At 45.4% G+C, this 12,504-nt stretch overlaps 1 protein-coding gene across 5 annotated transcripts in view; it reads right to left on the bottom strand.

Annotated features, from left to right (window-relative positions):
• The window catches only part of LOC143277480 (HAUS augmin-like complex subunit 5), a 92,151-nt gene that overhangs the window by 16,383 nt on the left and 63,264 nt on the right, over positions 1-12,504 (bottom strand). For all 5 annotated transcript variants that reach the window (XM_076582327.1, XM_076582328.1, XM_076582329.1 and 2 more), the window contains exons 15-16: positions 12,367-12,484; positions 4,634-4,775 (exon numbers count right to left, since the gene is read on the bottom strand). In XM_076582327.1, coding sequence (XP_076438442.1) covers positions 4,634-4,775; positions 12,367-12,484 — 260 coding nt within the window. The remainder of the gene's footprint in view (positions 1-4,633; positions 4,776-12,366; positions 12,485-12,504) is intronic.

Here is a 12,504-nt window from a genome sequence, read left to right as displayed (position 1 = left end):
GAATCTGGTGCGCTGCCTTCCCTTACACAATGTTCTATCTCTTCCAGGTATCTGGTGTGCTGCCTTCCCTTACACAATGTTCTGTTCTATCTCTTCCAGGAGTCTGGTGTGCTGCCTTCCCTTACACAATGTTCTGTTCTATCTCTTCCAAGAGTCTGGTGTACTGACTTCTCTTACACAATGTTCTGTTCTATCTCTTCCAGGAGTCTGGTGTGCTGCCTTCCCTTACACAATGTTGTTCTATCTCTTCCAGGAGACTGGTGTACTGACTTCCCTTACATAATGTTCTGTTCTATCTCTTCCAGGAGTCTGGTGTACTGCCTTCCCTTACACAATGTTCTATCTCTTCCAAGAGTCTGGTTTACTGACTTCCCTTACACAATGTTCTGTTCTATCTCTTCCAGGAGTCTGGTGTACTGCCTTACCTTACACAATGTTATTCTATCTCTTCCAGGAATCTGGTGTGCTGCCTTCCCTTACACAATGTTCTGTTCTATCTCTTCCAGGAGTCTGGTGTGCTGCCTTCCCTTACACAATGTTTTATCTCTTCCTGAGTCTGGTGTACTGCCTTCCCTTACACAATGTTTTATCTCTTCCTGAGTCTGGTGTGCTGCCTTCCCTTACACAATGTTGTTCTCTCTCTTCCAGGTGTCTGATGTGCTGCCTTCCCTTACACAATGTTGTTCTATATCTTCCAGGTGTCTGATGTGCTGCCTTCCCTTACACAATGTTGTTCTATCTCTTCCAGGTGTCTGATGTGCTGCCTTCCCTTACACAATGTTGTTCTATCTCTTCCAGGTATCTGGTGTAATGCCTTTCCTGACACAATATTCTATCTCTTCCAGGTATCTGGTGTACTGCCTTCCCTTACACAATGTTCTATCTTTTCCAGGTATCTGATGTGCTGCCTTTTCCTTACACAATGTTCTGTTCCACAATATTCTATCTCTTCCATGTATCTGGTGTACTACCTTCCTTTTCACAATGTTCTATCTCTTCCAGGTATATGGTGTACTGCCATCCCTTACACAATGTTCTGTTCTATCTCCTCCATGTATCTGATGTACTACTTCCCTTACATAATGTTCTATCTCTTCCAGGTATCTGGTGTGCTGCCTTCCCTTACACAATGTTCTGTTCTATCTCTTCCAGGAGTCTGGTGCACTGCCTTCCCTTACACAATGTTCTGTTCTATCTCTTCAAGGTATCTGGTGTGCTGCCTTCCCTTATACAATGTTCTACTGTTCTTCCACATAACCTATGTCCATGTCCTGTCACAGCTGATGCATGATGGGTAATGCTAACATGGATAACATTATCTGTAAATATTAATGTACACACTCAATTTTCTGCAACACATCTGGACTGGCAGGTTAACAAATCTCTACCACTCAGCCACCAGGTACACTGATACAGAGGACTGAATTCGGAACACTGAGGAGAGAATCCATCACTGACACAGCTCCCAATGTTCATCCAAGCAGCTCCTTCCCCTCACACACACCTGGCCAAACATACACTGCCACTCCCTCCTTTCCCTGTTTCACTGCCACCTGTCCTCCATCATGAAAATACAAAGACAATGCCACAAAGACACATCTTCCACATGTGCACACACATGCAGACACACATACAAAGATATGCACTCAAACTCTCACTGTGTCTAAATATTAGTTCTATAAAGAAAACATGAAACTACTGCACCATTCTTAAACACACACTTGTCTAAATATCAGTTATACATAGACAAAAAGAAACTTCTGCACCTTCACAAACACTCTTGTCTAAATATCAGTTCTATAAAAGACAAAATGAAACAACTGCACCTTAACAAACACACGCTTATCCTTACACCCCCCATGTTTTCTCTCACTTTACAAGAAAACATGAGATTGTGAGAAAGTTGGAGGAGTGGGTCCCATATTTCTCACAAAGTATGAAACAGCATGGGAAGGTCACCTTAATTTTCAGTCAAACATTTTCTTTTTCATCTGGGTTGGTTTCTGGACTTTTTATGACACTTATCTTACAGAAAAGTGAGAAAGAAAAAAAAGAGAGAAACTGGGGTTAGCAACAATAATCATGATGATACTGACGTCAGCAAAGACGTGGATGGTGATGGCACTCACACTAGCACTTGCAATGTATCTTTTGCTTGTCACATGACTTTTTTTTTTAACAGTCAAAGAGGAAAAACCAAATGAACAAAAGAATATCATTATTGTGAACGTCTTTGCTAACTACATTATCATCAAGATCATAGTTGCTGTTGCCTCCTCCTCTCTTTCTTAGTTTTCTCTCTCATTTTTGACTCACTAGTGTAAACAAAGTGAGTCTGTGTTATAACCCTGTGTTCAGTTGTCTGTGTGTGTGTGTGTATGTGTGTGTGTCTGTGGTAAACTTTAACATTGCCATTTTCTCTGGAAATAGTCTGCCAATACCAAATTTGGCTTGAACAGAGTATGAAAAAAAATCTTCACAATCACACCAATAATAGGTTGTAAGTCTCCCGAAACAAGCTGCCTTTCCAGATCATCAACAGTTTATTTTGTTGAAATTCATTCTGAAATCTGAAAATTCTATTTAAAAATTAAAAAAAAAAACGCATCCCAGTGAGTTGCTGGAACTGATTGGTGAGAAGAGAACATGACTTTGCTTTTCTTGTTCATAATTTAAAGGAAAGAAATACAAATTCTGGACAGAACACATAGAGTGATACTAACTATTAGTCACCATCAACATGTTTTCTGCACACAAATATTCTGAAGAGGACACTTAATTAACTGGAATGAACATAAACGAAAAATTGAATCGATCATTCTCTCAGCCTGTTGTAGACTGGTTCATGCAGATCTAGAGATCTACCATGTGTTGCGATATGATTGAAGTGATGGCAATATCTCCTTCACCGCCGAAAAGAATAATTGAGATATACTAAAACACACAAAAAACATGCTTTAAACAGTGTTATTATGTCCAATATAATGACGTCTATTTATCGCATGAAGAAGAAAACGTCAACATTGCTTTAAATATTGAATTTAGGCGAATGATGAATGACGTCAGATGTTCTGCAGCAGAGGGGATATGCCTTTTTTTTTTCTTTCTTTTTTTTTCCCAAGTTTATTTCATATCTAATACATCACACTTTTTAATGATTTTTTTAATTACTATTTTTTCTCCTCATGATTCCTTTACTGGATAAAGCGCGAAGCACAAGTGAGTCTTGAAGGCTTTGCCTCTTGCTTTCTTTCATTTTGATTGACTCACTTGTGAAAACAAAGTAAGTCTATGTTATAACCCGGTGTTCCGTTGTGTGTGTATGTGTGTGTCTGTGTGTATATCTTTGTGTCCATGTTAAACTTACATTGCCATTTTCTCTTGAAATACTTTGTCTGCCAATACCAAATCTGGTTTAAATAATTACAGTATGAAAAAAAAGCTTCACAGTCATACCAACAATAGGCTGTAAGTCTCCTGAATTAAGCCATATTTCTGAATCATTAATGATTTATTTCACTGAGGCTAGTTCCAGAGTCCGAAAATGCCATTTACCGCTTCCCTGTTTCCTGAACATAGGCTGTGCTTGGTAAGAAGATGGCATGACATCCGTTTTACTTATTCACAATTACAAGAAAAGAAATACAAATTCTGGACAGAAAACATACAGTGACACTATCTGACGGTGTTTACTGCATATGAATATTCGGAAGTGGATACTGAATTAACTGGAATGAACATAAAAGAAAAATTGAATTCAGCATTTCTATCAGTTTCAATCACTGAGCCTGTTTGTGCAGATCTATATATGTTGCAGTGTGCCTGAGGCTATGTCAATGTCTCCTTCACAGCTGAATTAAAAGAATTTCTTAAACAATGTAGATATTTCAAGAAAACATAGTTTAAATGGTGTTATTACCTCAAATACATAATATTTTGATCATGCTAAAAGTCCCATAGTTTTAAATATCAAATTTGGTCGAGTGATGTCAGATGCGGTGTGGAGTTGGGGATTAGACAACATGTTTTTGAACAGAACATATCTGGTTTGATCCCACTAGCAGGCCTTTTTTCATTTCTTTTTTATTTTAAATTTACAAGCTTATTAATATTTAATACAGGGCCCATCTTAACGATTTTTTTCAATCACTTTTTGACTCACGTGTGTCAAAATATTTTGTGTATTTATTTCCTTAAAATTTGAGTTATGTTCCCCTGATTGGGAGTCATCTCATCCTGTCAACATTGATCTTAGGATAATTATATTTTCCATTCATTTTCCTTCAAGAAACATATATGTTTACATAAGTTTGAGCATGAATTCAATTTTCGTGATTTTTTTTAAGAGGTTGGTTAAATATTTTGCAAAAATCACAAATAATTCTGGAAGTGAAAGTGCCAATACAAATAAGGGGAACTTCTCATGCAATAAGCAAGAAAAGGTCATCAATCACTTTTTCTCCATCATTTTTCAAGTGGTCTCATTCAAAGCCACACCAGAACACATCGAGTTTCTCTGAAAAATGTTTATGTTCATCAAATGGTGCTGATGATGCCTGAAAGAAAGCAAGGGGTTGCAAGAAAACATGTGCTGACTTTCCCCCTTCCCTCCCTCCCTGCCACACCACCTCACCCGCTAGGTTGTCCAGGTCGGTGTGAACTCCAGTGGAGAGCTGCACAGAGGAGCAGAGTGCAGTCTGGGTCTGGGTCCATTGCTGATGACTCTGCTGCTGTTCCTTCAGCGCCAAGCACTGCTTTAGCACACACTCCCCTGCCTGTTACACACCTCGATGTCATCATCATCACCTGATACACCCCTCACTGTCATCATCATCACCTGTCACACCGCTCACTCACACCATCACCTGTCACACCCCTCACGGTTTCATCATCATCACCTGTCACACCCCTCACTGCCATCATCACCTGTCACACCCCTCACTGCCATCATCGTCATCACCTGTCACACCCCTCACTGCCATCATCACCTGTCACATACCTCACTGCCATCATCACCTGTCACACCCCTCACTGTCATCATCATCACTTGTCACACCTCTCACTGTCATCATCATCACCCGTCACACAGCTGTCATCATCATCACATGTCACACACCACACTGTCATCATCATCATCTGTCACATACCTCACTGCCATCATCACCTGTCACACCCCTCACTGTCATCATCATCTGTCACACCCCTCACTGTCATCACCATGTGTCACACCTCTCACTGTCATCATCATCACCTGTCACACCGCTGTCATCATCATCACCTGTCACACCCCACACTGCCATCATCACCTGTCACATACCTCACTGCCATCATCACCTGTCACACCCCTCACTGTCATCATCATCTGTCACACCTCTCACTGTCATCATCATCACCTGTCACTCAGCTGTCACCCCTTCCTCACCGTCACCCTGTACACGTCGGTCACTCCCTGAGAGGACAGCTCGCTTTTGATTTCAGCCTCAGACACACCTTTGAACTCCGGGCATCTGATGACCCCCTTTGAGCAGTTGAGACCTTTGTGAGGGGAAACCTTCACCGCCCTATCCACAAAAGTGGTCGCCTTGAGAAGGAGCTGTGTCTGCCTTTTTGACTGTGTCTGCACTAAAAATGCTCCGCTCCTCAGCCTCTTGATGGATTTCAGCGATCCTGCCAGACACTGAAAGCCCTTCTGGATAGCGAAGGGGCTGAGAGCCGACAAGGGCTTGTCGTCATCAGCGCCCTCCATCACAAGCCATGATGGCCAAAATCCAGAGGTCTCAACGACCTCCGAATCTGAGTCTGAGTCGTCTGTTCCTTGTCGTCGTCTTTTTCCAAAGTTAGGGGGGTGTAATTGTTTGGAATTCATGTTGAAAAAAAGTAAATTCATCCCTCCCTTACCCACCCACCATGGGGTCCAACTTAGGGGCCAGGGTCAAGGGAACACCAGCTTGACCCCTTCCAGGTTTCGGGAGGGATATACGACCAACAGCCTAGTTCCAACGTGTTCCCCCCCGATCATGCCCAGCTCCCGGGGACAGAGAACCGAGCACTACGGGGGTTATCCTCGTTAGCCTCTAAACTGCCAGTCTTGACCCAGCCCCACGAAGGGGTAGCCGATTGACACACACGGGCCAATGTGTGCCGCCTGTCTTAGGAGAGGTCCGAGCCAAAGGGATGTGTTGAGAGCAGCGTGCTCTCTCAATCCCCAGGATCTCATTCCCCTCCATCACAGGTCGCGCCGCACGGCAAACACGGCGGGCCTGAAGAAGGCCGCAGAGAAAAAAAGAATGTGGAAAAGAAGGCTTGATGGGGAGCTGAGGACAGAAAAGAGGCACTAAAAAGAAGAATAGAGAATAGCGAAAGGGACAGTGGGTCACGTTTAGTTTGGGCCTCACTCACGACCTGTTCGGCATGGGAAGCCCTATCAGGGGCATCAGTACAAAAACCACCACTTATTCAGCCCTAACAGCTACGATGGCTATGTAGGCTGTCAATTAAGACCTGGGACCAGAGCAGCAAAACCCGAAGAAGCACTGAAGCCCCCGCCGACATAGCTCTCTTGATCACTGGCCACTAAGCCTCCCGACCACGACAAGGTAGTGACCCTCCCGGGAGAGGGTCAAGAGAACACCAACCTGACCCCCTCCAGGTTTCGGGAGGCTCACTGTCATCATCATCACCTGTCACAACCCTCACTGTCATCATCATCATCTGTCACACCCCGCACAGTCATCATCATCACCTGTCACATCACTCATTGTCATCATCATCACCTGTCACATCCCTCATTGTCATCATCATCACCTGTTACACCCCTCACTGTCATCATCATCACCTGTCACACCCCTCACTGTCATCATCATCACCTGTCACATCCCTCATTGTCCTCATCATCATCTGTCACACCCCTCACTGTCATCATAATCACCTGTCACACCTTTGTTATCATAATCACCTGTCACACCGCTGTTACCATCATCACCTGTCACACCCCACACTGTCATCATCATCATCTGTCACATCCCTCACTGCCATCATCATCACCTGTCACACCCCTCACTGTCATCATCATCTGTCACACCCCTCACTGTCATCATCACCTGTCACACCCCTCACTGTCATCATCATCACCTGCCACATCCTCCACTGCCATCATCACCTGTCACACCTCTCACTGTCATCATCACCTGTCACACCCCTCACTGTTGTATTCATCACCTGTCACACCCCTCACTATCATCATCACCACCGGTCACACCCCTCACTGTCATCATCATCACCTGTCACACCTCTCACTGTCATCATCATCTGTCACACCCCTCACTGTTACATCATCATCATCATCTGTCACACCCCTCACTGTCATCATCATCACCTGTCACACCCCTCACTGTCATCATCATCATCTGTCACACCCCTCACTGTCATCATCATCACCTGTCACATCCCTCACGGTCATCATCATCACCTGTCACATGGCTGTCATCATCATCACCTGTCACACCCCTCACTGTCATCATCATCTGTCACACCCCTCACTGTCATCATCATCTGTCACACCCCTCACTGCCATCAGTACCTGTCACACCACTGTCATCATCACCTGTCACACCCCTCACTGTCATCATCATATGTCACACCCCTCACTGCCATCAGTACCTGTCACACCACTGTCATCATCACCTGTCACACTCCTCACTGTACATCATCACCACCTGTCACACCACTCACTGCCATCATCGCCTGTCACACCCCTCACTGTCATCATCATCACCTGTCACACAGCTGTCATCATCACATGTCACACCTCTCGCTGTCATAATCACCTGTCACACCCCTCACTGTTGTCTTCATCACATGTCACATCCCTCAATGTCATCATCATCACATGTCACACGTTCACTGTCATCATCATCACCTGTCACACCCCTCACTGTCATCATCATCACCTCTTACACCGCTGACTGTCATCATCACCTGTCACACCGCTCACTGTCATCACCACCTGTTACACCTCTCACAGTCATCATCACCTGTCAAACTCTTCACTGTTGTCATCATCACCTGTCACATCCCTCACCATCATCATCATCACCTGTCACACCGCTCACTGTTATCATCACCTGTCACACCGCTCACTGTAAACATTACCTGTTACACCTCTCACAGTCATCATCACCTGTCACACTCCTCACTGTCATCATTATCACCTGTCACACCCCTCACTGTCACCATCATCACCTGTCACACCCCTCACTGTCATCATCATCACCTGTCACACTCCTCACTGTCATAATCACCTGTCACACCCCTCACTGTCATCATCATCACCTGTCAAACCCCTCACTGTCATCATCATCACCTGTCACACCACTCACTGTCATCATCATCACCTGTCACACGCCTCACTGTCATCTTCACCCGTCACACCCCTCACTGTCATCATCACCTGTCACACCCCTCACTGTTATCATCATCACCCCTCACTGTTATCATATGTCACACCGCTCACTCTTTTCATTATTACCTGTCACACCCCTCACGGGTGTTCAGTGCTGGCACTTTAGTTGGCCCTGCGAAAGTTCGTGAACCCAGGAAGTAGGGCATGGATATAAATAAACGCGGCTGACAAACAGGCCGCGCCAGCGGCACTCACTGTACACTTGTTCGGCGGTAAATCTGCTTTGTTTCTTTCGCGCATCATCTCCTCGGATGGATCGGAAATAACGACTAAAGAAGTGGTTTTCTAAAAAGAACACAAAATAAGCTTTCCATTGACTCCAAACACAATATGTTTTCTTACATAGCGGTTGTTGCGGCAACGGCTGAAACATAAATGAAGAAAGAGAAGAGAAGGATAAGCAGAAACATGATCGCAAAAATCGTTAAGTTTAAATCCCTCTCTAAGAAAACAGGCATTTAGCACAATAACATCGTAAATACACACAGAACATATAGCATGCCTGCATGCAGATTAGCTTACCTTTTGAGTTGTGCGATTTTTCTTGGCAGCACAACAAACGTTTAAATGAACACACTGTAGCATGGTGAGAGTGAACAGCAGGGGGATGGAGAGCGGGGTGAGTGTCTGTCGGCTTATGGCACTGCCGTGCCCTTCATTCCACGAGAAAGACGAAGATTTTTAAGGTAAAAAAAAAAAAAAAATGAAACGATGATGTTGATAAAATAATGAAATTGTGTAAATCAAATCAAACTGCACTCCAATAATACAACCAGGAATAGCAATAATTCAACTTTCTGTAATCGCTGCAGGAAATGTGTGGATGCTGTGAAAAGGTGGGAAAAGTGGGGCGGGGGCCGTGGGGCCGAGTGAAACAAAGAAGGCAGTGTCCCAGTTTGGCGCGCGGGGCCAGAAATACCGCGGCAAATGTGCCGGTCAGTACAGAGTGCGGTGGGAAAGTCTGGCATTAAAAAAATTTTTGACCCAAGACACTAGACGCTGCTCGGCCAACTAAAGAGCCGGATTTTGTGCTCAGCTGAGCAGCCGTGCCCTCACTGTCATCATCATCTGTGACACCCCTCATTGCCAAAATCATCACCTGTCACACCCCTCACTGTCATCATCATCACCTGTCACACCCCTCACTGTCATCATCATCACCTGTCACACCCCTCACTGTCATCATCATCTGTCACATCCCTCACTGTCATCATCATCACCTGTCACACCCCTCACTGTCATCATCATCAACTGTCACATCTCTCACTGTCATCATCATCACCTGTCACACCTCTCACTGTCATTATCACCTGTCACACCCCTCACTGTTGTATTCATCACCTGTCACATCCCTCACTGTCATCATCATCACCTGTCACACCACTCACTGTCATCATCATCACCTGTCACACCTCTCACTGTCATCATCACCTGTCACACCCCTCACTGGCATCTTCACCCGTCACACCCCTCACTGTCATCATCATCACCTGTCACATCCCTCACTGTCATCATCATCACCTGTCACATCCCTCACTGTCATCATCATCACCTGTCACACCGCTCACTGTCATCATCACCTGTCACACCCCTCACTGTCATCATCACCTGTCACACCCCTCACTGTCATCATCATCACCTGTCACATCCCTCACTGCCATCATCATCACCTGTCACATCCCTCACTGTCATCATCACCTGTTACACTTCTCACTGTTGTCATCATCACCTGTCACATCCCTCACTCTCATCATCATCACCTGTCACACCCCTCACTGCCATCATCATCACCTGTCACACCGCTCACTGTTGTCATCATCACCTGTCACATCCCTCACTGTCATCATCATCACCTGTCACACCCCTCACTGTCATCATCATCTGTGACACCCCTCACTGCCATCATCATCACCTGTCACACCACTCACTGCCATCATCATCACCTGTCACACCCCTCACTGCCATCATCATCACCTGTCACACCACTCACTGTCATCATCATCACCTGTCACACCCTTCACTGTCATCATCACCTGTCACACCCCTCACTGTCATCATCATCACCTGTCACACCCCTCACTGCCATCATCATCACCTGTCACACCCCTCACTGTCATCATCATCTGTCACACCCCTCACTGTCATCATCATCACCTTTCACACCCCTCACTGTCATCATCATCACCTGTCACACCCCTCACTGTCATCATCATCACCTGTCACACCCCTCACTGTCATCATCATCACCTGTCACATCCCTCACTGTCATAATCACCTGTCACACCCCTCACTGCCATCATCATCACCTGTCACACCCCTCACTGTCATCATCATCACCTGTCACACCCCTCACTGTCATCATCACCTGTCACACCCCTCACTGTCATCATCATCACCTGTCACATCCCTCACTGTCATAATCACCTGTTACACCCCTCACTGTCATCATCGTCACCTGTCACACCCCTCACTGTCATCATCACCTGTCACACCCCTCACTGTCATCATCACCTGTCACACCCCTCACTGTCATCATCATCACCTGTTACACCCCTCACTGCCATCATCATCACCTGTCACACCCCTCACTGTCATCATCATCTGTCACACCCCTCACTGTCATCATCATCACCTTTCACACCCCTCACTGTCATCATCATCACCTGTCACACCCCTCACTGTCATCATCGTCACCTGTCACACCCCTCACTGTCATCATCACCTGTCACACCCCTCACTGTCATCATCATCTGTCACACTCCTCACTGTCCATCATCATCACCTGTTACACCCCTCACTGTCATCATCATCACCTTTCACACCCCTCACTGTCATCATCATCACCTGTCACATCCCTCATTGTCATCATCATCACCTGTTACACCCCTCACTGTCATCATCATCACCTGTCACACCCCTCACTGCCATCATCATCACCTGTCACACCCCTCACTGTCATCATCATCTGTCACACCCCTCACTGTCATCATCATCACCTTTCACACTCCTCACTGTCATCATCATCACCTGTGACACCACTCACTGTCATCATCATCACCTGTGACACCACTCACTGTCATCATCATCTGTCACACCCCTGTCATCATCATCACCTGTCACACCGCTGTCATTATCATCATCTACCACTCTCCTCTTTGTCATCATCACCTGTCACACCCCTCACTGTCATCATCATCACCTGTCACACCCCTCACTGTCATCATCACCTGTCACATCCCTCACTGTCATCATCATCACCTGTCACACCCCTCACTGTCATCACCACCTGTCACACCCCTCATCATCACCTGTGACATCCTTCACTGTCATCATCACCTGTCATACCCCTCACTGCCATCATCACCTGTCACACCACTGTCATCATCACCTGTGACATCCCTCACTGTCATCATCTGTCACACCCCTCTGTCATTGTCACTGGAAAAGCCCGAACTTGTCAGAGTGAACTGAGACATGAAAGACAAGCTCGGAGTTTCCAGACATTCTGTCTCCTTGCTCACTTTGAATGTGAACTTTGTTGTCCAGGACACATGTGGCAGGCTCTTGTGAGCTGTCAGTCGCTGTCATCGTTCAGTGTCAAACATATTATCTTACTCGGGAAAGTATGTCAGTGTCAAACATATATTATCTTACTCAGGATAGAAAACCATTTTCACTGTTACTTCTCCATGACATCAAAGACTATGCATTTCATAACAGGAACTTGTATTTACTCCTACACCCCCTTATTGTCACAAGTTCTGTTTTCATCTTACTACTTTGTTCTTTTTCTTGTCACACACATTCATCAAAACAGCCGGAGATAAATTTGTGAGGTTCCAAGAATGAAAAGATCCAAACAAAACAAAGCATGCAGGTGAGCAGAAAGGCTGTGAAGACCTCACCTTGTGGAGTGGGAAGTGGAGGTGGCTGAGGGCAGAGAGGAGTGGCTGTCGCACACTGATGGCTGTGGGGTGGGTAGTGAAGTTGATTGACATGTCCAGCAGTCCTCGCTTTGTTTCACTACAACACAAACATACAAT

Source organism: Babylonia areolata, chromosome 34, assembly GCF_041734735.1.
Source record: "Babylonia areolata isolate BAREFJ2019XMU chromosome 34, ASM4173473v1, whole genome shotgun sequence".
Lineage (NCBI taxonomy): Eukaryota > Metazoa > Mollusca > Gastropoda > Neogastropoda > Buccinidae > Babylonia > Babylonia areolata.
The sequence above is the reverse complement of the archived record's forward strand: the minus strand, read 5'-3'. Positions and strand labels throughout refer to the sequence as shown.